The 25,881-nt window shown below is 47.5% G+C and overlaps 9 protein-coding genes across 9 annotated transcripts; 4 read left to right on the forward strand and 5 right to left on the reverse strand.

Moving 5' to 3' along the window:
- Positions 1-32: 32 nt before the first annotated feature.
- ATNIH1004_005910 (allantoinase alX) lies at positions 33-1,632 on the reverse strand (the record flags this gene model as incomplete). Its single annotated transcript, XM_033570549.1, has 2 exons — positions 33-1,052; positions 1,135-1,632. The coding sequence occupies 2 exons, from the start codon at positions 1,630-1,632 to the stop codon at positions 33-35; spliced, it is 1,518 nt and encodes a 505-aa protein (XP_033426581.1).
- A 3,136-nt stretch (positions 1,633-4,768) lies between these two features.
- Positions 4,769-7,245, reverse strand: ATNIH1004_005911 (uncharacterized protein; the record flags this gene model as incomplete). Its single annotated transcript, XM_033570550.1, has 7 exons — positions 4,769-5,196; positions 5,284-5,922; positions 5,990-6,105; positions 6,171-6,255; positions 6,755-6,782; positions 6,860-7,031; positions 7,139-7,245. The coding sequence occupies 7 exons, from the start codon at positions 7,243-7,245 to the stop codon at positions 4,769-4,771; spliced, it is 1,575 nt and encodes a 524-aa protein (XP_033426582.1).
- Positions 7,246-8,043: 798 nt separating this feature from the next.
- Positions 8,044-8,740, reverse strand: ATNIH1004_005912 (uncharacterized protein; the record flags this gene model as incomplete). Its single annotated transcript, XM_033570551.1, has 2 exons — positions 8,044-8,184; positions 8,543-8,740. 2 exons carry the CDS (start codon positions 8,738-8,740, stop codon positions 8,044-8,046), a joined length of 339 nt encoding a protein of 112 aa, XP_033426583.1.
- Positions 8,741-12,890: 4,150 nt separating this feature from the next.
- ATNIH1004_005913 (uncharacterized protein) lies at positions 12,891-14,837 on the forward strand (the record flags this gene model as incomplete). The annotated part of the gene is made up of 1 exon (XM_033570552.1): positions 12,891-14,837. The coding sequence occupies one exon, from the start codon at positions 12,891-12,893 to the stop codon at positions 14,835-14,837; it is 1,947 nt and encodes a 648-aa protein (XP_033426584.1).
- Positions 14,838-15,121: 284 nt separating this feature from the next.
- ATNIH1004_005914 (uncharacterized protein) lies at positions 15,122-15,565 on the forward strand (the record flags this gene model as incomplete). Its single annotated transcript, XM_033570553.1, has 1 exon — positions 15,122-15,565. The coding sequence occupies one exon, from the start codon at positions 15,122-15,124 to the stop codon at positions 15,563-15,565; it is 444 nt and encodes a 147-aa protein (XP_033426585.1).
- A 614-nt stretch (positions 15,566-16,179) lies between these two features.
- On the forward strand, positions 16,180-18,632 carry ATNIH1004_005915 (ankyrin repeat domain-containing protein; the record flags this gene model as incomplete). Its single annotated transcript, XM_033570554.1, has 5 exons — positions 16,180-16,304; positions 16,458-16,749; positions 17,295-17,367; positions 17,443-17,466; positions 18,106-18,632. The coding sequence occupies 5 exons, from the start codon at positions 16,180-16,182 to the stop codon at positions 18,630-18,632; spliced, it is 1,041 nt and encodes a 346-aa protein (XP_033426586.1).
- A 1,055-nt stretch (positions 18,633-19,687) lies between these two features.
- ATNIH1004_005916 (F1F0 ATP synthase subunit i) lies at positions 19,688-20,165 on the reverse strand (the record flags this gene model as incomplete). Its single annotated transcript, XM_033570555.1, has 4 exons — positions 19,688-19,743; positions 19,861-19,911; positions 20,035-20,064; positions 20,129-20,165. The coding sequence occupies 4 exons, from the start codon at positions 20,163-20,165 to the stop codon at positions 19,688-19,690; spliced, it is 174 nt and encodes a 57-aa protein (XP_033426587.1).
- A 280-nt stretch (positions 20,166-20,445) lies between these two features.
- On the forward strand, positions 20,446-21,010 carry ATNIH1004_005917 (DASH complex subunit SPC19; the record flags this gene model as incomplete). Its single annotated transcript, XM_033570556.1, has 2 exons — positions 20,446-20,577; positions 20,636-21,010. The coding sequence occupies 2 exons, from the start codon at positions 20,446-20,448 to the stop codon at positions 21,008-21,010; spliced, it is 507 nt and encodes a 168-aa protein (XP_033426588.1).
- A 724-nt stretch (positions 21,011-21,734) lies between these two features.
- On the reverse strand, positions 21,735-24,320 carry RSM22 (tRNA methyltransferase RSM22; the record flags this gene model as incomplete). Its single annotated transcript, XM_033570557.1, has 1 exon — positions 21,735-24,320. The coding sequence occupies one exon, from the start codon at positions 24,318-24,320 to the stop codon at positions 21,735-21,737; it is 2,586 nt and encodes an 861-aa protein (XP_033426589.1).
- Positions 24,321-25,881: the final 1,561 nt, after the last annotated feature.

Genomic DNA, 25,881 nt, shown 5'->3' on the forward strand with positions numbered 1-25,881 from the left:
AGAGAGAGAGAGAGAGAGAGCGAGAACTAAGTTCAAACCCGTTTTTCTAGGAGCAGAGTACCAGTGGGAGTTTTGCTACCGAACCCGGAATTTCGAGTGAAAATCTTCTCACCGCGCAGCCATGTCTCGCGCACCTGGCCGCGCAGGGTACGACCCTGGTAGGGCGAGCACTTGTTTCGGAAGAGCATGGTGCTAGGCTCGACGACCCACTCGGCGGTATCGTCGAAGACGCAGATATCTGCATCGAAACCCGGGACTAGATCGCCTTTCTGACGCTCCAGACCCACCTGAGCAGCTGTGTTGGCGCAACAGAGTCGCACGATATCCTGCAGGGCGCGCTTGGTGTTGGTGTCATCGGGGGATGAGGTCAAGCCCTTTCGACGACTGAGCTCGGTCCATAGGATGGGAAGACCCAGACCCACGGAGGAGATGCCGCCCCAGGCGGACATGAAGCTGCCTTGGTTTTTGTCTTTCTTGACGGTGGCAGTGGTGGTCTGCTGGTGGCCGGGGATGTGGGACGGGAGGAGTTTGAGACCCGGGGTGCAGGGCGAGTGGTCGGATACGACGGTCTTGATGGCGCCGTCCTCTGCGTGGCGTTCCAATTCGGCCCAGAGACTGTCCTGGTTAAGCTGGGAGCGAATCGGCGGACAACATTTGTGACGGGTGTCGCCGTCGCAGATCTCCTCGGCTGCCAGGGAGAGGTAGTGGAAGCAAGTCTCGGCCGTGATGGGGATGCCTTGGGCACGGGCACGGCGCAATAGTGGAATGGCCTCCATGGCGGACAGGTGGACGATATGCAGGGGTAGCTTCGGGGCCAGAGGCGCGAGGGAGAGGATCTCTTCTACGGCACAGGTCTCATACGAGGAGGGGCGCGAGGCCAGGAAGGTGGAGTAGGCTTCCACGGGGCCTTGGGGGGTTTGCATCGCATCCGAGTCGGACGCCGTGATGGGGGGAACCATCTCGGCGTGGAACATGAGCGTCGTGGGTTCGTCGGCCAATTCGGACATGGCCTTTCGGATGTCTTCCGAGGAGACAGCGGGGAATTCATCCACCTAAAACGGTGAGCACTGATACGTCTTCATCAGGGTTCACATCAGGGGAGGGAATCCAAAGACCGAAAAGTCGAATACTCACCCCACTGTCGATCAGGAAGCCCTTGAAGCCGCGGACGCCCTGGTTGACGAGCTCCTTCAATTCGCCGGTATTGCCGGGGATGATACCACCATAGAAACCGACATCGACCCAGCACTTACCCTGAGCGGCCTGGATTTTCTCCTTCAGGCCGGCTACAGTGGTGGTCGGGGGAATGGCATTGAGTGGCATATCAATGACAGTGGTGACCCCCCCGAAGGCGGCAGCTTGGGTTCCGGTAAAGAACCCTTCCCATTCGGTGCGGCCCGGCTCATTAAGATGGACATGAGCGTCGACGAGACCGGGAAGCAATACATGTGGCGAATAATCGATGTAGGGAGTGCCCTCGGGGAAGTCGGAGGCCGGAATGACGGAGTCAAAGACAGCGGTGATCTTGCCCGTGGAGCGCGATACAACGATGGTGGCCGATGTCAGACGGCCGGAGATGACGGCTCGCGACGAGGTAATGACCGCAATGGAGGGGACCAGGGAGGACTCCATTGCTTTAGGGAGGGGGGGAGGAGGAGGAAGGTGAGGCTAACGAAAGGAAGAGACGGTAAGAGAAAGAAAGAAGAAGAAGAGAAGAGAGGAAGGCAAAGAGGGACAAAGAGGGCTACGATAAGAACGAAAGTGAAACTGTGGAACGAAACAGACTCAGAGATAAGCAACTGATAACGCACTGATAAAGGCCAGAAAGAATTCCAACGAAGAGAGAGCGAGAGAAAGGCGCAGATTTTGATGCCCAAATCCGGGGTAGCGATAACACAATTTATAACGTCGCCATTCCCCAACAGTTAGCCTGAATTGGATTCTGGCCAGCAATTCTGATCGAGTAACGAGAAAATCGCCAGGAATGAGGCCGAGAAAAAAAAAAAAAAAAATACGCAGCCGGATCCACTGGACAATAGGGGATCGGATCCACCGGTACCACCGGGTTCCCCAGTGAAAAACGGCCAGTCTCTATTCTCTTACTCGATCGATTTGCGATAAGCAATCACCGCGCACGTTGGTGTCGCCCAGGCCTCGTGAACATTTTGTCGTTCCAAGGAAACGGCGAGAAGATTGCCTACTCTGTCTAGTCCCAAGGCAGGCTTCAGAGTGGCGACTCCGTGATACCCTCACCATTACCTCTTTGGGCCATCTTATCCTGAGCAACCCTAGGGGAAGGGAAATAACTAACCGAATCCACGGCCGTGCTGACAAAGGTGAACACCAGCAGAAGAATCCACAACGTGCTCGGCACCCCCTCAAACCGTGGTTCTGCATCGGGCGCCTCCGGCATCCGTCATCGGACGTCTCCTCAGGCAGTTTACTCGATCGAAACTCGACCGCCTGCCGAGGATATCCTTTTACTCGATTGTTTTAGTACCGACTCTGTGTGGGATGAAAATGAATAGGATAGTCTTCCCCCGTATCTAGACTTGATCTGTACAAACTATTTCCCGGATGATCCAGCTGACTCCGGATCGGAAGTCTCCGTCCGCGACTAAGAGGGGGTTTTTCTAAATTCTTGAAATCCCGTAGAAAATTCAAAATTCAAAAGACTCTTCTAGGGCTGTCCATGCTCAGATGATCTCCGCCAAGACACACGGGTGGGTTTGACTAAGCCTCTCCTGCTCTTTCTTATTCATCGTCGTCTTCTTCTTCATCTTGCTTCTCCATCCAACCAGGGGGCTTTCAGGTCCATCGTCCATCAGATCATCCTCTCCCTCGTGATGATGCGGCCGGTGACACTAAACCGTCGGAACGAGCCTAGACCAAATGCAAAATACGATGCTATGGTCACTAACCCGACTATCGCTGCCTAACACAGCCTCGTGCACAAGGCCAAAATGCGACAGTCCGCTCATTGGCCTGAGGACCAAACCCCCCGGATCCAGACCGTCTTTTTACTCTTTTAGCAATCTGTTTACCTACTGTACGGAGTAGGACTTGGTTCGATGTCTTACAGGTGCTCACTTCGGGCACACAGTACATACAAGCAACATGCATATCAGAAGTAGTACTTATGCCTTGGATTCATTGCACAACCCGCAATATAAACCATGATCATATCCCCTACGAATACAGGCCTCATCAGAAATACCCCTCGTGTTTGTTGTTTTTGTGTTCTTTAGTCTGATTTCGTTACTTGTTTCTCTTCAGTTTTATGAATATCTTGTTTTACGGCCAAACAAGGCTTTAGTTACCCAGATAAATCTTGATATATTGACAGCAACAAGCCAAACCTTTTCCCTCTCATCTTGTTTACCTTACACATTCTCTTGTTACTTTCAAAATGAGCCTAAAAGGGCTGATCGACCCGAAGTGCCTCGAGTCGATGGGTCTGAAGAATCATCTTCCGTCCAGGGGCAATCTCTGGTTACCAGATATTTCTCAGCTAAGACGCCTCGCTGAACGCATGTTGTTGTGCATCTCAATCAGCAAGTTATGTACACCGTTGCTGCCAGGAAATTTCTCATCAATCTAGAGGGTTGGTATTTCAAGAATCGTGGTATGATCGAAGGCGTGCTACCTATCGAGAAGTGGCCGATGGGACCGGAAATATTTAATCGTTTCTGTTAAAGTAAGCAACGCTTAGGTTAAAACAGCAACAAGTTCCGTTTCGATTGACTTTGTATCTACGATCCTCTTTCGGTGTCCCAGGTGCCGATAGAATTTGATACTTCCAACCGTCATTTCTTTGTATTCCTTATGTAATTCCGCTAATCAGCTTAGTTTAGCGTGAACAATATCATTCAGTCGCCAAAAACCCCTGGACTCCAGGTGAGCCGTAGTTTGGTGGTATTACCATGGAGTTCTCGACAGCTTATATCTGGCTTAAGTACAGCCAAAGTAGTATCTTAGGTAAGGCCCCATCCTTCAAACTGATAAAATACTTCTGCTGCGAAGTACCAGACATATCTAATTGTGACACGTATTATACATGGTTAGCATGAACGGGACGGCGCAGCGCATCAACCTAAAGACCATCGAGGATTCCTCGAAGACCAGGATCGATGACCCACTCGAGATCGCACGTATATTCTCTTACTCCTTGAACAATAGGAGTGAAGACGTTGGCTCTATCTCAGCTTGTTCTAGAGTGAAGAGAAAATAGAAGGCTGAAATCCCAAGTGCTCAGCACGTTGGGAATGGAACGATGTGACGATCTACTGTGTTTGGTACCGATGTCCATGCGTAAGGTACTGCACGTTTTGCTTTGAAGCCTGTTAGTTTGAGCTCCGATAAGAAACCTCTGTCTCTGGAGTTCTACTGGATGCAGATAGCGACGCCACCTCCTTACACCGACTCCTTGCGTGGAGATGCTTCACTACTCGCCGTCTATTCTCAATATAAGTCTTTCACACTTAGTTCAATAAGACTATCCTATCGCAACTCTTCGATTTCTTAATCCATAAGTATAGAATTCCCAAGTAGTTATGTGAATTAGGTGATTAAAGATTCGAACTACATAGAGAAGCGGTATGAATTTTAGAAAGAAACAAATAAACGTAAACGACCTAGAAATACCTATTTGTGCGCCTCAACCCCAACTGCCATCCTCTAACCGGATAAGTAGAATAAACACCACCGACCACCCGTACTAGAGCTTCCTTGATCTCCTATTACTATAAAACCCATTGAATAATGCCCCTTAATCGCCCTCGTCACCATCAATAACTTCCTCAACCTCCACATCCCCAGACACCAAATCCTCACTGAACTCACGCACCTCAAACCTAGACTCACAATACTCCGGATCCGAATACGTCAAATCTAACCAAGCAAGCATATGTTTCCACGCCCTGGGCATGATACACTCGACGTTCAGTTCCTCTCCGGACGAATAGCAATTACAGCCGTGGTCCTGAAATCCCCGGACGGGTAGCCCAAGTGGCTGATTGGAGAGGACATATGCGCGACACCGAGTCGAGATGAATGACGCAAAAGGGGTAGGCTTCATAGCTGAGGGATGGGCGTCTGACCCAGAGTCATTGTTGTCATCATCCACGAGGTCGATGTGCGTGAAGTGGAGCGGGTTACTGAGACAAATAGATGAGAGGCGAGTGTGCCATGTCTCCCCTATATATCATTAGTGAAACCGCGGGTGCAACATGGGACTTTCAATAATACTGAAGCGAGGAAGATAGGAAGGAAGGGAAGACATACAACGACTAGCCAGATATCGAATAGCTCCCAACCCTCCATCTACCAGACCGACGACTTGAATTGTAGCATCTTCTCGAATAAGTCGACTACCGGCTGCTAGGACCTCATCGAACACGCAGTCAATATGTTCCTGCCAGCTAGTGTTGCCTGGGATCTTGTTCCTCCGCGTCATCGTCAACGGAGGATCCACGGCCGATGCACGAGGCAGCGCCAGCCAGGTCTGCAGCGTGACAGCGCGCTGGGAGCCACAGTGCCAGATTAACTGGCCTGTGTTCGCAATTATTAGTGCGGTTCCAGAGCGGTTGGACCCGGGTCCGGATGCCGGGGTTGATTCCGATTCCGATGCTGATGCTTCTGCGTTATTCGCTCCAAGGTTATGTGCCTCCGGATGGAGCACGGCACGCGCAAAGCAGACGGCTGAACCGATGTCAATACCATCGGTATTGGTGCTACGGTAAGCCCAGACGCCGAGGTCCTGGCTCGGCTCGCCGAAGACGACGATGATGCGCGATGCCGTGGACAGGTTGGACGAGACCAGGATGGGGACGTGAGCATCTCCTGGAGTAGAGAGAAGTGGGAGTTTCAGAGTGGTTAAGCTCAGGGCGCGGAGACGAGAGGAGATGATGTTTCGAACGCAGTCTAGAGGAACTGGAAGTTAGAGAGGAGTTGTATCTCGCAGTCTGGATGGCGCCAGAGTGACACGTACTGTTCATTGCTTCTCTTTGCATCTCGTTCCACCGGGGGTTCTTGTTGATCTTGAATTGGAATTCATGGTCTGGATGGGAGATCTTGCGGATTTGATCTTTGTCGTTAATGAAGTATCTGTTTGTTTTGTATTTCTTTAGAGAGATAGATTTTGAGGTAGTATAATGTCGATTATGTCTTACCCAAGTTTATCTAGCTGGGCTGGAAACTCTGGCTCTGGTGGGAGGTCTTCTCGACGGTAGACGAACATCGTGTAAATGATCGAGGCTGAGATAATGTAAGAAGTGATGTAGACGGTATAGTGGTATGGCAGTAGGTTAGGACGGGGAGGTGGAGAGGCAAAGCAACAGTGAGAAAGCCACCTGCAGCTTTCCGACAATATACGTACTATGAAGGAAGCACGTCTGTTTGCCTAGTGAATAACTCCCAACAATCAGGTGTATTGTAAAGAGATGGCCTGATATTCTGCAGGTGAAGCAAACAGTTAATCTGGCTCAAATCCAACTGACCAAACTTGTCGACACCGTACATAATGAAAACATTCACAAGAAGCTTCTCATGTAATATCATTCAACATTGATCGAGTAATCCACTCGCAGTCGAATCTTTTAGAGTATGATACATTTCTTAAAACCAAGGGCAGAGAACAAACGCCATCGTGCAAACCAGCGACCTAAGGTTTGCAATGAAAATAATCCAACACAATATACACTCCTTCTTACTATATATTTCTACCAGCTTGCCTTCTTCACACCGGGTAGCTCACCCGCCAACGCCTGGGAACGGAATTGGTACTAGATAATGCATCGCATTAGCCCATCCGAACTTGAATAGAATCTCGACAACCCCCCAAGACCTGTTCTCCACTTACTCTGGCAATTCTAAAGTCGCGAATAACACTCCTGGCAATACCACCAGCAACACAGCGGTTCTTGATCTGAGTAGGTCGGGTGTAGGCGTGCATCTGAGAGAGCTGCAATTGAGCCTGAGCGCGCACACGCTGTGGAAGGGAGGTGTTGCGGATCACGTAGCGCAAAGCTTGTCTATAGCAAAATTCTCATTAGACACAATTCTCTCATACATCCTGATAATCCCAGGACCATGCGACAAGAACAAGATTCCTAGGAGGATAGATAAGGGCTAACAGTACCGTTCGGGTTCATATTGCTCGAAAACCTTGCGCTTGGTGTGGTCGCGAATCACTCGGATATTGACAAACCCGCCAAGGTCCAGCTTTTTGGAGCGGAAGAACGACATTGCAAATTGATGGACTAGAGAATGAACGGAGGCAAGAGAATCCAAGCCAGACTGGCGTCAACGCTTTTCGATTGATTCTCCGAAGTCCTGGCCGGAGTCACGGGAATTTCCTTATCGGGTTTAGGGTGGACCGGTTAATGATCGCGGAAGGACGTACCCTTTCTTGCATAGCTAATTGATTCCATGTCTACGGTTTGATTGAGATACTATATGGCAACTGCAATTTGCAGTGTATATAAATTGATTGACTGATATGCATTGTACGTGCTGTCCTTGGCTACTTTAGGACGAAAATTGGCGGGAATCTATGCATAAGTAATCGACTCTCTCACCTTTTTGTCATATCAAAACCACATGAGGCTACGGCATATGAGTGTTTTCTTAACATCCAAAGTGCATCCGAAAGCCAACAATGAAGCAGTCAGACGTGAAAAAAGTGTGAATCAACAAGCCGCCAAGGCTTCTAACTCGACTCGACCCAAATCAAAGATTTTCAAACTTGTCTTCTTAGCCTTTTCTATCAGCATTATCATCTCTCTTGCTGTAGAGTATTTACTGATGGCTCTAAATCTCGCTTCTCACCCTATCTTGCCCGGCATCCGGAAGAGCAGCTTCACCCCCAGCCTGAGGTGACTGAGTTGGAGACAAGGGATATAGTACAATCTAGTAACTGCTCGCTCCTTGCAACACGACATAACATTCGCAGTGGTCTTGCCACATGCTATCCCTTCTCAGACGGTATATGGATTGCTGCCCTAGGACCTCTGGAACTGGGATTCTTAGGTCAACCGCTAAGAATCAACGGAACAATCGTGGGATCAAGCCGAACAGGACCGTTTCTGTCGTGAATTTCGAGTATTTAGAGAGAGATGGTACAATTCCCAGTCCACGAATGAACTCTGGGTAGGAGGTGAGGGTGTTGGTCCGGGGCGCGTCCGTCTATGCGGTGTTAGTGCTATGAAGTCCATCGATGGTCGCCAGTCTTTGAAATCCCCCATGAGATTGTATATGGGTTGTTAGTACTAAGGATCCTAGAATGTTTCCAAGTGGGACTGTATCTCTTAAGAATGCCTTAATAATGGAGGAAAGATTCAGACTTCTAGAGCGACCTGGAGCAGTTTTCTGTGACGCTATCACGGGTTGTGCGGGCCTGGAGGATTTAGATACAGAGCCGTGAAAGTTGACAGAGCAGAAAAGTACCGATGACAGGTTACACTGGACATTGGGGTGGGATTGGGAAGGGGAGATGATGGGCTCTACTGTTCCGAATGACTGCGTTTTCCATCTATGGACTTACAGTGATGGACTGAGCTTGAGCATTGCTGTATGCAAAAATGAACAATTGAAATACACTGACCAGTACGGAGTCATCCTCATACTCCGGGGCATATATTAAATCATCAATATCGTCATGGTTCTGAGCCTGACCAGCAGCTAACTCTGCTATCCTTCGCTTGAGCAACGAAAGCATCAGACCCTGAAGAATCTCAAGCATTCCATGGTCGCCCGATTGGAAGTATAGAGGGCGTCAGCTTATGTTGGAGTCTGATAGGCTCCAGAGAACAAATAAATGGTACTAGTGATGCGCCAGATGTTGTGGGGAGCCTCAGCATGGTCAAAGCACGGCGCAAATGATTCCAGAAACAGTACATTTGCAGGACGCATTTTGTATATTCGCTGGAATATACGCAGTCTTGCTTAACGTACAGAACTACAGGCCAATTTCAGTGTCACACTACAGCAGTACTTATTAAACAAGATATGCTACTTCCTACGTTTGATGTCGAAATGATTAAACGCAAAAAAGCAATGCAGCACTCAGCGTAGAAGACGCTGGTTCTGTCTATCCATCTCCATGAAGCAGCGCCTTTTTCTACTGGTTTCTGTTTTGCCGGAATCGGCAGGTGCGGCCTAAGATCCGCAATGCTCACAATTGGGAAGATGCGATTGTGAGCACAGCCGCGGAGAGTTAACTCTCTGTGGATTATGACTCTAGAACATTAGGCATTCTAGAATGCAAGTAAAGACATAAGACATCATTCAGCTCCCTCCAAGTTTTCACACACAATATCTTCCACTTTATCCAGACATTGCAGGATATGCCGACGCAAATACAAATCTTTCGAGGTCTTGGCCAACTCTTCCAGTTTTAGACACAAGAACTGCCAGTCCAAATCTAAGCCTAGGATGTCTTTGATTTCATAGAAAATTTTCGTCCGGATTAAAGCACCTGGCGCATCCAGTGGTACTAGACCTGTTTGAAGATACAGAACTAGAACTCGAAGTTGTTGGTTACTTCGTTCATTCCCGTTGCTGGGAATTACTTACTTGGCATGGAATAGGAAAGTTTTGCGAGGGGCAGCTAGATATCATACTGAATGCTCTCCGTCAAAACTGTAGGAAGGAATCCTATGGATCAGGAAAGGTATGGGACAAAACTGGCCATCTTGATGGTGTGATGGAAGGTAACCTTGGCAGCCTACTTGGTGTTAGTATGATTGTTAACTAGTTATTTGTACAACGTATGCCGAGCAGACCCCGTGAGAACTAGCCGAGTTCAAACCCTGATTCGGATGAGCAGAGAACGAAGAAAGAGGGTGGGATCCAAACTCTCCCAAAATTCCCAGAAGTACATTTTTTCCCCCTCCTTCCAGCGGAGCTAATGCACCGGGTATGAGATTACTTTGAATATAAAGATGTGGTTGCTATGCGAAGGCATGCTGCGAACCACTACTGACGCTTTCCTTAGTGTTTTCCTTGGTGGGTCTCCAACAAGGTCCACGAGTGTTTCCCATGGCACATAGTATATGTCATCGAAAACGCTATTAGCCCGGGTCGACTGTGCTATACCGGAGAACTGCATAGAGCCCTCATGTGGTTTAAGGAGAACTATTGACCATAGTTAGAGGCTATGAGTAAAAGTGTTTGGTACAATGCCTGACTGGCTCATACGGTAGAGAGTAAACCAGGCTTTCTCCAATACCTTAAGCTTTCCACCTCGTGGGCTGTGTATAATCCTGGATACAGGTCTGTTTTACGCCCAGTATTTTGTGAAAAAGATACGTAGAGCGCACATGTAACAAACTGGCACTTTAGTATAAGGCTCACGTGGAAACACCCCAGATAAAGACTCCTTCGATAATACTCAGGTCAGGATAGTCGAAATCTTCCGCAATGTCGTCCATTGTGACTAAGGAGAGGGGCGTCCTTGCGTCTTGACCTTTATTAACACTGCAGGTCTTACTTGGGAGGGGGAAACAAAGGAGATTTATATTCTTCCATGTTTCAGAGATGTCTTTCTGGCGTGGACGAAATTTTGAGCTTAAAAACTTAATTTGACGGACCAGAAGCGTTACAAATTAGGTCTGGATATTTCCTACCTTATTATATCAAGCAGGAGCTTTTAACTGGCATGTTGCTGGGGGGTATAATATGTGTTAATAAAAGCCTCCAGCCGGATTAAATTCAATTTAACTAACCCTCGGCCCTAAAACCGGGACATTGCTCCTATAGACTGATTAATTAGTTTCGACTTAAGCAATACTCATAGCGTATGCAATATTAGGTACAGCTTATTTAGTCGGTCATTACATCTCACTTCATCTACGCCCATTACCACGCATATTCCGTGAGCCTTGCACAGACTTGTGGGTGCTTCAAATCCACCAACTCAACTAGATATAACGACGCGCGCACCACAGCTAATCCTATCACCAGAGCCAGTAACTCGCATCTTGGCTTCATTGAACCCCTCCCACCATCGCTGCTGATTCAGAGTTCCTGATGAATCTGCATGCCCGTGATCTGTCACGTAACAATATGACCCTGTCTGAGTTAAGACAAGCTCCACATGCTTGGCGGCCAACGAGGCTTTACTATAGCATGACAAGGAGAACACAAAAAAAAAAAAAAATCGAACGCCAGTGAATATGCCTTAAGAAAAGGACCCAGGTACTGAATAAAGATATGATCATGCTGTCAACAGCTCAAAAATGTAAGGATTGAGGCCTCCATATCTCATACCAAACAAGCCTTACTAGTTCCCTCAAGATGGAAGCTCGGAATGAGCCCGAAGACAGAGAGTCTAAAAATGGAAAGCCTGAATCTTCTAATAAAATATTAAAGTTGTTCCCTGAACGCCTTCTTATTCCCTGTAATGGAGGCTTGCCATCTAAGCACACAGTCTGCCAAAACCTTTCCTGCTTTACTGCTTAATAGGAGAGGAAAACAATTAGAAAACTTTCAAGTCCGGTAAAATTTCACGTCTATCATGTGGGTCAAAGTTTTTGTGTGACGTACTCATTCGCGAATAGTTTAATTGTTTGAGTATATCAAGGTTGTACTAAGTCCAAAGTATAATCTAGCAGCAAAACATTAGAAAAATGTTTCCCGTAATAGGAAAGATCTTGCCACTCTTCTCCGACATCTCTTTGAAACTGATGATCATGATTATCTGCATGAAGGCGCTACATTTTAGAATGCATTTGCCCCAACTTATTTTCGAATCCAGTAATGGGAGTAGGTGCTATTGTTAAATCTAGTTCCTATTAAGGGACTATGAGTATCTTTACTGTAGAGTATTTATCTATTTCCCCTGGTTTACTGAAGAAATCACATACTGACCATTTATTAAGCATCTCATATTCAATTTACGATGGAATTCGAATATGGAGCTCAAGTACGATAACGATAGATCAAAGTTTCTCATAGTTCAGCGAACTAGCTTAGCTGGTCACATAGCAAATGCTCTTTCCGCGTGTATAATCCGATGGACTAACCGAATCCCGGCTGAAATAGTACGAACCAGGCTCGAGACAGCCACTGGGAGCACCGATAATTTGCAAGGAGCACAATAGTCGGCCGGGAGGCTAACCGACGTCAAAACTGGAGAGTATTTTAAGTAATCAATCCATGCTGTTTATCCAATATGATATGATACAAAAGAGAACGACTAGTAGGGGGTTGGCTAGTTGAGGTATGATCTAGACCTTGATGACATCCGTCTATTGCGACTAGGGAATGAAAGTAGAAAATTCACTAAGTAGATCTTGTAGGTGATTTCGATAGATCGCACCTCGTAATCCTTGCTTGTTTCAGATATGACTTGTTAAGCAATAAGTCATGTATGAGGTCCATGGCAATGTAGCATAAGCCAAGCTCCTGTCGACTCATTTGCCCCGCCTCTAGTCGTTTAACAACAACCTATCATACTTGCAGTTCCATGTTACGTATGCTATTGCATGCGACTGAGCCTCACAGATAAGAGGGCACTTTAATAGCTGTTTCCCTCGTTGGTATCGCTATTACAGGCGTGGTGGACTTGCAGTGTAAGTAAGTAATACCGACTCCCCCGTGCCTTCACCTCATATTCATCACAGGACATACAAAGAAAATCACCGTCATCGTCATCGTCATCGTCACTGCTCGTCTGATCGATTAGACATCTAAAATATTCTTTTATCATGCTGTCTCGTCTATTACTGTTAAAATCGCAACACTCCAAGCCTCCTCCTTTCATTTTCGCCGACACACCCTGGCTAGGAGCCATACACGATGGCTACCCTCTTGTCCCATTAAGAGAATACAAAGCCGTGCGATTGCCATCTAGTACAGAGACAATTAATTCACCCCAATTTCGAGCAGCTATGCTGCAAGCCTTGCTCACATTCGGCCTAGTGGAGGCAGTGACCGAAGCTAAAGTTGCTGAGAGTACCCTGCTCCGTACTGTGACCAGCAGTGAGAATCCAAAGAAAACTCGCATAGTGATCACTAGTACAAATATCCCCGCACTGCTTGATAACTGGCGATCCCGCATTCGAGCCCTGGGAGACAGCGACCAGGCTCGCCAGTGGGCTAGTCGAGTACAGACAGCGCTCAAACAGGCCCTGGCGCTGCTCGAGATAGAGGTGATGCATCCAAGATTAAGCGTGTTTCGCACCGCGCGGTTGGATGAATGCGACTATGCGCAGGTCTTGATGCAGATCGGGTCTCTAGCTGAGATGTTGGTCTCGTCAAGTTACGTCTTTCCAGTGAAAACACCGCGTCAAGGTTTCTCGTGGACTTTTCTTCTCACACCACACAGGGTGATAAGAGATGATATGCTGTTAAAGGGGTGGTGTCCGTTTACAATTAAGATGCTATCTCAGACTGTCAAGATGTTGGCATACGCCAGTGTCTGCCCGCCGGTGGTTCGGGAATCGTCCAGGGGCCATGGGCAATGCAGCGGGAAAGGCTGCGTGGTTAATAATATATCGGACCCTGGCAACTACGAACCGCGACATGTGGTGGGAAGATGCGTGTGCGAGAAGCTTGCGGCGGGGGACAAAGTGATTAATCTGCTCTTAAAGGGTAAAGTTCCAGTCATCGAGAGAAACCCGGCAACGCAAAATCGGTTATGCGCAGTGGACGCCGCGAGTACAAATTACGTCGCTATATCTCATGTATGGGCCGACGGACTTGGAAGCACAGCTGAAGTGGGCATTCCTTCATGCCAGATCGACAGGTTAATGTCAATGACCCAGAAAATAGTGCCAAGTGGGACTTTCTGGCTAGACTCCCTTTGTGTTCCAGAACGGAAAGATATGAGGAAAAAGGCCATAGGTCTAATGGCACAGACATATCGAAACGCAGCAGCTGTGTTGGTGCTCGACTTGGCTATTCAATCCACTTCCCTATCAATGCCACGAGAGCTGAAATTATTAAGGATTCTGTCCTCGGGCTGGATGCAGCGACTATGGACGCTCCAGGAAGGAATTCTGGCAAACGAAGTAATTTTTGCCTTAACAGACGGACTAGTGACCTTGGCAGAGCTCATTCCCAGCGGGCAAGATCTCTTCAACGGGGTGGTGGCCGATCTTGCGAGTGAGGTATTCCGGCTTCAGAAATACAAACAGAGAGTTCTCACCATTAGTGACATTTCCGCCGCTCTTCGCTGGAGAATGACCAGTAAGTCCGAGGACGAAGTATTGGCAATATCGGGACTGTTAAATGTGGATGCGTATACACTGGCCGGCCTGTCCGCGGAGAAGCGCATGTCTACATTTCTTTTGGAAGTTCGCCAGCTTCCATATAATATCATCTTTCTCTCCGGCGCCAAGCTGAACGAGCCTGCTTTTCACTGGGCCCCGACAACATTCATGCGAGCGGTTGAGACGACTCTCAGTTTTGGTTTGGGCCAGGTCATTTGCACAGCCACGGGCCTTTTGGCGGAATATCCGGCGATTTACTTCCCCAGTACGACCGTGGATAGCCAGCCCAACTGGTTTATCCGAGACTCGGCTAACGAGCGGATCTACAAGTTGATCGATCTATACCTGGGAAAAGATGCGGAAGTGATCGGCGTCCCTTCCAGCTATCGTTGTAACGTCGTGCTGTTGCTGGAAGTTCCAGGGTCTTATCAGACGACCTACGGTGCAGCTGTCTGGGGAAATTCCGAGCCATCTGCGGATGTTGAGGATGAAGAAAATAGAATTGTTTGTGAATTTCAGAAACGAATCGTCTTTCAACATATCACGGAAAGCGAGCTGGATGGTGAAACATCACCGTTGATCGTACAGGGCAAGTTTAGGCGGATGAAGGTTAAAATTATATAAAGGTCGATATCGATACTAGGAGTAGGATAGTTGTCAGCAGGAATAGGTGGGTTTAACTCAAGGAATCAATGTTATCCAAATTTTATCTAATACCACATATCGAGTCTTTGCTGCTGTACCGCTTGCAGTAGATATGTTGTTGGCTGCCTCAGGCAAACAGGGGAACCAAGCATCGCCGCTCCACATTAGTGGGTACCGATCTAAGCGACTGGTGCAGTGACCCATCATATATCGGAGGCCTCGAACGAAGATGAAGCCGGGGTGTGTATACTAGGGTGCTCAGTATGACCGGCTGTTCAAGGACATATGAACACGTCCCGGATACTGACTGTGGGAAATGTGACCCCCACGAGGAAGTTAAAGGTGAAGAGCGTGGCTCTACCGACCCAGAAATTCACTATGGAGTGATTGCCTCAGGCAACACTCTCACCAAGGACGCCATTCGGGGAGATAGGATCGTCACTACGATGGATGGTCAGGTAATCTGCTTCGAAACGGATGGCTTAATGACTAGCTTTCCATGTTTGGTTATTCGAGGAATTTGTGATTATGCAGATTCTCACAAGAATGACCGGTGGCATCGATATGCTGCCTTGACCGCCGAGACGTACGCAAAGGAACTGCTTCTCCATGTTCCTAGCGGTAGTATTCAGCAATCAAAAAAGGCAATCGACTTGATGGAATCCCTTAATTATTTCCATTGGTGGCTACACATGTCTGCAAGCTAATCGTTGGTTTTAATTTGTTTCCTCTTCTCTTTAAAGTCGCCGAAGATAAGTCCGCCCTTCAGTCTCGTACTAGGAATGAAGCTCTCCAAAAGAGACGTCGGGGTATCAAGTTATAGCTCCTCGAGTTGAAACTTTTTCAAGACTGGAAGGTAAGCAGAAGTTCTTGAGCACTATGGCGTTCTGGCATAACAGGAGCTGGGAAAACCGTGCTCTCTTCAACGATTATTGAAGATGCTTTCCAACGCACCACATGTAGGGATGATATAGGTGGCTCTCCCGTTGTTATTCAATTCTTCTTTGACCTCAACAACCCCAGCAATCAGTCCTTAGAGGGCCTTCGTCGTTCACTAATCTTGCAGCTCTATTCTCAATTAGAGACTTCCCGAGGGATTGTGGAGTCTCTGTTCTCAAAATATGTTCATCGACAGCCAGAAACCGATACGTTTCTTACCACTCTTAACACTATGTTGCGCAATGCACCCTAGGTATACCTTGTCATAGAACGCCTGAGCGAATGTGAGACACGCAAAGACTTACTTGAATGGCTGGAATCTCTCATGACCTCTCAAGACACAAATATTCGCCTATTGTTTACGCGTAGAAACGAAGGGGCTATGGAAACTAGCGTTCCCAGATGGCTCAAAGAAGAAAACAGAGACCTTCTGAACAAGGACTTTGTCAACATCAATATCCGGACATATATTCGTGGTGTGCTATGGGATTACGACGAGTTTCGTCGGTAGAAGTGAGAGCCAACTGTATTGGAAGAGATCGAGAAAAGGCTCATAGAAAAAGCAAACGGGATATATGAAGGACCAAATCTTCGAATAGCGAACCTTCTGTATGGCACAGCTAAAGAAGATCTTTCTGACACATTTTCCCTTCCTGTTAGGCTCCAATGGGCAGCGTGCCAAATCAATATTCTGCAGGGATACCTTAACCTGCGTCAGCTTAGAAAAGCTCTTTCTGCGATACCAAGAACACTCGAGGGGACGTACGGTCGAATTTTGAGAAGCATCAAGAAAGAACTTCGAGATGATGCTATTCGATTATTGCGGTTTTTGATTCACGCCCAAAGACCGTTGACCCTTGAGGAAGCTGTGGATGGTATTGCTCTTGATCCTGATTTCAACCCACTATTTGACCCAAAGTTGAGGCTGCCGGATCCGCAAGAAATCACCAGAGTATGCTTCAGCTTAGTATCGGTGGTGGAAAGGAAACAATTGAACGGGGTGGACTCTATAACTGAGGTCCAATTGACCCATTCTTCAGAGAAAGAGTACCTAAAATTAGCGACACTTGAAGAGGGATTCTAACACGGCCTGGAATATATCACTTCCCAAGGTGAAGTTGTGAGAGTCTGTCTAGCCTACCCAATATTCTTGAATGGACGAGGGCCTGTTATAGAAATATTTAAGTCCTTCCCACTGGTGCGATATGCTTCTCATTACTGGCAGTATCATGCAGCATCTGGCGAATAGAGGCCTGATGTGCTCGAATCGATCGTTGTGTTCCTTGTTGAAGATCAAGAAATTATAAATTTTGGCATTATTTGCGGGATTTCAACGAACCGTGGAAGTATAAGCCAAGTGGATGGACGAGAGAGACGAATATTCTAAACCCTCTATATTGGGCATCTACAGCCGGCCTTTAGCAGACAGCGAGATTGCTTCTAAATAGCGGAAACAGCCCAAATGCACGCCGTGGGGTGTATGGAAACTCTCTACAGGTGGCCTGTCAAGCTGGACAGGAAGAGGTGGCGGGAATCCTTGATCAGGGTGTGGATGTCAACGCAAAAGGTGGTAAGTATGGGACTCCACTCCAGGCAGCTTGTAGAATAGGGTCTGATGGCCTCGTTCATCTTCTGATATCGCAAGGGGCTGACGTCCATGCCCACAGCGGTATGTACAGAACAGCTCTCAACGCCGCATGTGCAGGTGGCCATGAACGATTGCGAAAATTCTCCTTGAAAAGAGGGTGGTTATCAATGGAATACATGCGCACCTTGGTGCTCCATTACAGACTGCTCGCAAAGCGGCCATCTGGCCTTGGTTGTCATTGGATCAAAGGGCCGATGTTAATTTACAGGCGGCATTCTGCATACAGCCCTTCAGGCTGTGTTGTGTCAGGGAAATAGCAAAGCAGTGAAATTACTACTCGGGAGAGGAGTAGACTAATGTAACAGGTGGCATGTACGGTAGTGCCTTTAGAGCAGCCTGCTCTGAAGGCCAGTTACCGGTCATCCAATTGTTCGAAGAGCCCGATATGTTGCAAACGAGTTCACGTCCCCCCTGGAAGTTGCGTGTGAAAAAGGCCATACGGCGGCCGCTCAACCACTGTTGTACTATGTCCCAGAAATAAAATCGGAGTTAAATACCTGTCTCTCAAGTGCCTCACAGCATGGACATACAGATACAGTTCTTACTCTTCTTGACCAAGAAGCAGGTATAAACGCAAGACTTTTTGAGAAGAAGCGCTATACAATCTGCGAGGTTATTCAGCCATGGTAGAAATTCTTTATAATGGCGATACTCTACTAGCTGCTTGTCATGGCGGAGACACCGAGAAAATTCGAACTTTGTTGGGTTTCGGCTTTCTGAGCGATCATTATGGCGACGATGCCTTCCAAACTGCTTGCCGCTATGGCCAAGAAACAATATTTCAGATACTTTCGAGTGATCTTTCTTCGAGACAGGATGTACACGGCAAAGCCCTCCGAGGAGCCATGTATGGAGGCCATAAAAAGATCGTCGCGAGTCTTCTTAATGATGTTAGCGAAAATCCACCACCGGCCAATTTTGTCAATAGCAGTCTACAGGTCACAGCTTTCTTAGGGAATCATGATTTTGTGGGAATGCTTCTCGACTACGGCGCAGCGAAGGGTCGAGGAGATTTCCTCGGCAACACACTGCAGGCTGCTTCGCATCACCGGGACGAGAAGATCTTCCACCAACTGTTGGAAAAAGGGCCCGATGTTAATGGAAAGGGAGGCCAGTTATGGGAGTCCTCTCCAGGCCGCGTCATATCGAGGCCATCTGATGATTGTTCAAACACTGCTTCATCTTAAAGCGGCGGTCAACTTCAGAGGCGGGTACTATGGAAGTGCTCTCCGTGTGGCATGCTACAAGGGTCACTAGCAGGTGGTACAGGTACCGTCGACATCCAGGGTGGGATTCTTGGAACTGCTATACAGGCTGCCACTGATATGGGACGTGTTAGAGTGACCCATTTACTGCTACAGAGAAATGCAAACCCGAGCCTGAAACTTGAAGACTATATGGACATGTTAATGCAATCTCATAATCGGTCTCCTGAGCGTGTGGTGGAACTCTTGATGAGTGAAGCGCAAGATGAAACAATTAACAGAGACTCTCAAGCTGAAAGGGCTTAATTGCTACTATGATAGGTACATCAGCTATCTCATCAGCATCAGCCAACCAGTCAGCAAGACGCTCAAGCGCCACCAAGCTCTCTACACTTCGACAAAAGCGGCTTTCTCGAGTAGTTCAGGTGAAGAAATCCGAGCGGGTGAATAGCGGCAGGGATTCACCTGAAGGGGACTAAATAGGCAGCGAAGCGCCTACGCAATCCTTGGGCTTCTGCTGTGTATGTTTTTATATTTAATTTCTGAACGCGACCATCGTGTTTGCTTTTGGGAGCCTTCTTTTGCCATGCCATTGGTAGTTCATACTAGTCAACCGTCTCCCAGGTTCTATGGCGAACCACCATATAGACGAGCCAGCCAAGCCGTTAGAGTACACATAGCATGCCTATATACTGGGTTTGATAAGACAAAATGTTTCGTTCTATAAGGTAGGCCGTTTACTAGTGCTAGTATCGAGTATCTCGCCCCTTCGTGCGATGGAGAAAATACACCCGTACGGGTTTCAATGAAGACCTAAATAGATGGCATAAAAGTATAGCAAAATAAAACCAGCGACACAGTGATACAGTACAACTTCTCAATTTGTCAATATGTTCGATGACGGTGTATTCTATATGCTTATACAGACTAACAGCCCGCAAACCAAAACAAGCGAAACAGAAGTCTGGGCATCAAGCCATCCAAATATTCCTCCAGTGTCCGCCATATCAACGTTCTCAGGTTCGCCCGAGACTCATCTAGTGCTTAACGTTCTTGGCGTTAGGGTTGCGGGGGTCGTTCTTGAACTCGTTGGCTAAAAAATTGAGGTTAGCCAGATGTAGAGAGGGTGTATGAAGCATTCGCTCTTAAGTCAAGGAATGCATATTCGAAGAGCAAACATCGCAAAGAAGTAATTATCCAGGGGACTCACTCGACATCATGACGTTGGCAAACGAGTTGATTCCATAGAGGACGACAGCGCCTAGACACACATTCCGTCAGTATCGGGATAACCATCATCCTACACGCCACATAACAATTGTCTTTCAATCGAATCCAATTTCTAACATCCGAGGAATCCATGTAAATAACTAGAGGTGCATACCGGCAGCGAAGAAGGGAGCCATAGGTTTGCCTAAAGGACCAAACTCGTTAGTTCATGTTCTGATCTCAATCCAATCAGAGACAATATAACTCACCGACAGGAGTCGGGAACTTCTTTCCAAGGAGAGACATAGTGGCAGATGAAGTGTTAAACTTGAATTGTCCTGACTTGGAAGAACCGATAGAGATGATGCAGAAGGAGAAGCGTGCGACGGGGAGGAGCGGGAACAACGAGGTTTGTCCGGAAGACCGAGATCTGGCCGCCTTAACGAATTTTCTAGTTGCCGCTTTTGGCCATACTCCCCGCCGATGGTCTAAAAACAACAATACAAATAATTAACAACAAACACCAAGCGGAAGTGACTCTTCAACCTGCCGACCCATCTTCTGCTTCTAATCGCTATACGTCATCATGGCTGCATCACTCTCCGCAGCAGTGACATCGCTCCAATCCTCCCTCGATGTCCTCGATTCATCCATTGAGACTCTCGAGTCCGGCGTTAGTGACTTTCCCCGCCTCTCAAAGGTCTTGCAAACAACACGAGTAAGCATCCCCGTATATCGCAGATAGCTTCTGTATCGCTAACAGTCCCTCAATATAGCACTTCGAATTACTCCCGGAACCCACCTTACGCGAGGCCCAGCAAGCACTACTTGATGAGATCACACCGAGCATCGCCCATCTACTATCCCTCGCGTCAGACCACGTCGAGAAACTTTCTCGCCGCGAACAAGGTCTCCGTGCAAAATGCGAGCTCCAAGAAGGTAGACTTTACTCTAATGAAAACAGCGAACCTTTAAATCGCGGTCAGAGAGGCGCATTCAGTGATCGACAAAAAGCCAATGCACCCGAGAAAGCGGCTGAGCTGAGACGATTGATTCAGAAGAAAGAACGGCTCAAGTATGCCGTTGAAAGACTGGAGTTGCAAAGCAAACATCGAGAGCGTCAGTTGCGGAAGAGTATGGCTTTTCAATAAGTCGAAGTCAATACGTGAAACGAAACTATGGACAACTAAGTTTGTTCCCCTGCTCTTCTGTGTGGGGTATAGGCTGTTGCTTCCCTCCAGTTATTTCCAAGGGACGCGTATGTCGTTATGAGATATGTTGCCCTAATCATGCACTGGTTATTCTAGATGAGCGGTAAAATGGGCACTTCACTATATGTGTCTGTCTGCTCTGTCCGGTTGAGCTGTCCCTATGCATTGAACGACGTATAGAATATAGAGTCTTCTGTTCTGATGGCTGCTATGAATACAAGGACCGACGAAAGTATGCTATCACTATTTGGGAAGAAACTCGGTTCTAGAGGCATGAAGTGTCACCTGTATGAAGCAGTCCGTTGGCAGTGAAACTCCAAGTTGTGTTTCTCTTTCCAAGAAGAATTTGGAGCATATGTTGCCCAATTTTATCTGGAAGATTACAAGCCTTGACTTTCCAGCTTCTGAATTGTACAGCTGTCTTCCTGGCATATCCATGTGCATAAAATAGATAATAACGAACTGATGAGATATGGAGAGATTGATTGTGAGTGAGGAGCTCAATTAGATACACAGTCTATAGTCATCCATAGAAAAACCCAGCCAAATATTGTACACATATGCCACAACAACCCAGACTCTATCCCGTCTGTAATTCCATGATTTACCGAGTTTAACGCCTTGCGTTACCGCAAAATCCCTGCACTGCCAAACTGTTATACATTTAATCCAAAAGATCATCCTGCGCCATTTTCTTAGCAGCATGCTGTTTTGAAGCTTGCCTGATTTTCTTTTTGTCTGCATATTTCTTCCAGCTAGGGATGTTTTGACCCTTTTTTTTTGGTGGGAGTGACAGATCCGGCCAGTCGGATGCGGCATCAACATCATCTATTGGCTGGTCATGAGGATCTTCATCATGGTCATTTAGCTTTGCCCTGGCCAAAGCACGTCTTTCCAGCCGTTCTTTCTTTCCTTCTCCGTGTTTGTCACCAAGCCTTAAGTTTCTTGAGATGCGGGTCTTTGCACCCAACGCCCACAGGTCTCCCCAGCGTGCCTTGCGCGCATCTTTATACGCTCGACGGCTAAAGGAGCGTGGAACGGTCCAGCGCTCAAGGTTCCCTGCTGGTGTGCAGGCGTCAAACAAGACGTGTCCACGCCGTTTAATGGGAGGATAGATAATTCGAGGGAGAGATAGCGTGTGGAAAGCCTGGCTTTCATTGGCAGCTTCATTTTGTGCAACTGGTGTCGCTTCAGATGCTTGTGGTTCGGCGGCCATGTCATCTATGTTTTCATAGCCAGTGAAGGCAGCCTCAGTAGCTGAGGGATCTTGCACAATACCATTCTTCTGACGTAGGTCCACCCCACGCTGTACGGCGACATAGCTAAACTTGACATCTTCGTGATTCCGGTCTTTAGCTCCCACAATTCGTTGCAGGAATTGCGGTCGGATGTATCTTTGCTCGAAGTGACAGTAATCTCTGCGCCCCTTGGAATGGCCGTCGTTATGGTACATGGGACATTTCCCATGATTGGTGCAGGGAGCAATAATCATTCCGGTTTCTTTCTCAACATGCGTATTTTCACCCGGAGAATCAATAAAGTCTTCGTACAGTGTAGAACCAGGGCTCGAGATATGGCGCTTGAGCAACATATCGCGGGCTCCAGCAATTGCTTCGAATCCCTTCTGATGTCCCTTTTCCAGAAGGATAAGAACGCCTCCATTAGGGTTAAGAAGGGTCCACAAATTCTCGACGTGTTCTTTACGCAGGTAATCCTCTTCGATGCCCAACAAAGAATGCGGAGCGACAATGATGTCATATTGTTTCCGTTTCTGAGGAGCCCTCGAATCATCTAGTGTTGGCTTTTCGCGTACATGAACATAGTCAGGGAGTCGTGGTAGGAACGAAGTGTTTTCAAGCATCGCACTCGCTCGGAGTTGAAGCGTCTCAGATCCTGTAACCACTGTCGATCTGCCCATAGGGTAAGGACTCGTCTGAGGGTGATCTGGAACCATAGCCTCCCATTCTGCGCGAAGGACGTCCCTCCATGCCATAACGCCAGCACCACCAGCACTGGCGTCAAGAATATGGGGACCGCCTTCTTTCGACATCAGGTTGCGAATCCAGTCCGAGCCCAAGCGCTTTCGAATTTCCGTTAAAACACTGAGGATGGAGGCATACATTCCAGGATACAGGGCGGCGATATATGCATTAGCTTCCATCTCCGTCATGAACCGCTGCGAGGCTTCCAGTGGAATCGGAACTTGGGGCACATGGGCGCGCAAAGGTGGAGTAACGGTAGAGAGGGGAAGTCGTGGACCGCCAAATGTACGACGAGCAGTCTCTGAGATGTGCTTATTCGAGAAATCTGACAGAATTATAGAAATGGGACCAGTCACGGTATCCTTAGGCAAGAATATGGTGCTGGGGTCGGTCGAGAATTTCCCTTCCACTGTTCGAGGGTGTAGTCGCGGTGTGTCGTCCTGAACTGCGTCCTCCTCAAACTGTTCCAGCATGATCTCCCCACCAAGCTGCTCGGCAACCTCCCTTGTTCGTTGCATAGCGGCAGTTTCGTCCACTGGTGGGCCAAGTTCCATGTCATATACAAGCGGAGGTTCGGCCTCGGTATTCGCCGGCGCAAAATCAATTTCCTCCCATCCTCCATTGCCATCTTCACGGAACAGTCTGTCGGAATCCTTCTCATTTCCCTCGATTTCAAGCGCTGTATGTTCTTGTTGAATAATTGGCTCGCCGTATAGCTGGGTGTACAATCGGGTCTCGGTTTCGTTCAGGTAATCCTCGGGAAGAGTCTCTCCAAAATGTAGCCTTGCTGCTCGCACGCGCGCTTCCAAAGTCTCTGCATCTCGGTGGCCGATTGTCTGGCTAAACGCATGGTCTAATTCAGGTCCGTAGATATTGAGTGCTCCAGAATGTTCATCTATTAAGTCTAGATCATCCATAAGTTTAGCGATTTCCATTTCATTTTCATTTATCTCGTCGATCAGAGCATAGATAGCGTCCTTATTTGCTTTGGTATTAGGACCTGCGTCTGCATCCGCAGATGTCGCAGTAGAAGAATGTCGTCTCCCCACTTCCCATTTTCCAGTACTAATACCAGTGTCAATTTGATGACGAAGTCCCACGGACGAGCTAGATGATAAGTTCTTGGGCGTGAAGGTGCCTGTGTGTTGTCGAGCGATGAAGCTAGCAGTTTCGGGGCGGAACTGCTGCGGCCAGGTATATGCGATCGTGCGCAAGAGACCCTGGGGAGATGGTCGGCTCGCCCGTGCTGCCGAATATCTTGACAGCATCATAGACCCTTCTATCACCCTGAGAGCAACAATCAGCAAGTAGGGAGAATGGGTGCAAATACCCGCCACTGGAGACCAACAGGGAAAATGTCGACCAAAGTGGGCCAATATTACCCATTATTCAGCATCCGCTCGGTCCGACTTTATTCCTTTGTTTTCACCTTTTTCATCCAGCTCTCCCAGATAGATTCAGATAGTTAGAGACCTTAGAGACCTCAATTTCTTCAATGCATATCCATATTCTTATATAATCGGTGATACTAGCTCATACGCGTATTCAGCTGACCGACAGTTATGAGCCCGGTTAGGCACCCTGAATAGGAAACCTTGAAGCTATTCAGACCTTTCCCTGCGCTGTCCCACTGAATTCCAACGCACGCGGTATTCCACCGATCGAACCCCTTGAACCGGAATCGATTCGTTTAAACCACGAAAGCAATACCTTTCCATACACCCTGGAAACGGCCAATCACATGAACCAGTCAAAATAGAAAAGCGCCCACAAAGGTCTCCATATCCTAAATCACAGGATGATTGGCGCGCTTGGTATAGCCTCATCCAGAGCCAAGCAAAAGCTCGAGACGTGTGGGATTACATTAATCCTAGCACACCGGAAGACCAATTACCCAGACTTCCGAACAACCCAGTCATCCCAGATATGCCGAACGATCCAGATTACTTTGATTTTTGAAGATGGAATGCAGCTATACACTGCCCAAAAAATAATATATCGAATCAAACAAGGGATTGCAGCTGTCATAAACTATTCAAAGCTTGTTTCAACTCTACTAGTGCATCACCTTTATAAGGATTAACCTACCAGATCCTTAGATCACTAAAGAAACAGCTTGAACCAACGAAGAGACAAACCGCCCAGTCTATCTTTGCAAAATATAAGAAGGCACGGGATACACCGGTTAAACACCAATTTGGACCAATGGCTTGCATTATTTAATCAGCTTATCACAATGCCAATCTGCGGATCTACAGAAGCCAAAGGAGATCATGCTGTACAGGATTTTCTTGATGCAATTGCAAAACACTCACCAGCTTGGGCCGAAGTCACGTTGATGTCCTCTATAAGGATGAATCCATTAATTACCGGAGATTTTAGCGAATTTCGAGCATATATTGCAAGGACTACGCAGATAGACAGTCTTCCAAGCTTGAAGCTGCTTATGCAACTCTAAAGGGCCAAACAGATCAGTCAAAGGAATCAGATACCAAGAAATCTGATAAGAATCAAGCTCAAATCAGCCCCGGAAACCTTGTATATGTGGACGGATCCACTTCTTCCACCGATGCTTCTACCTTAATAAGCACTTCGACCATCAGGATGGCAGCCAAATCCAACAATCCAAGCCAAATTAATAAATCATGCAGAATCTTAAGTCCAAAGCATCAGCAAATCAAACGCGCAATCGAAAAAGCCCAAAAGGATCAAAAACCAGACAGTCAAACTGATGCACACCATGTCATGGCAGTTCAAACCAAGAACACCATGTCATGGCGGTAATCCCAGCCAGCTTTGCAACAGAATCATCCTATCGATTAAAAGACA

The sequence above is a fragment of the Aspergillus tanneri genome (genome assembly GCF_003426965.1).
Source record: "Aspergillus tanneri strain NIH1004 chromosome Unknown AapTan_4_pilon_pilon_pilon, whole genome shotgun sequence".
Classification (NCBI taxonomy): Eukaryota; Fungi; Ascomycota; class Eurotiomycetes; order Eurotiales; family Aspergillaceae; genus Aspergillus; species Aspergillus tanneri.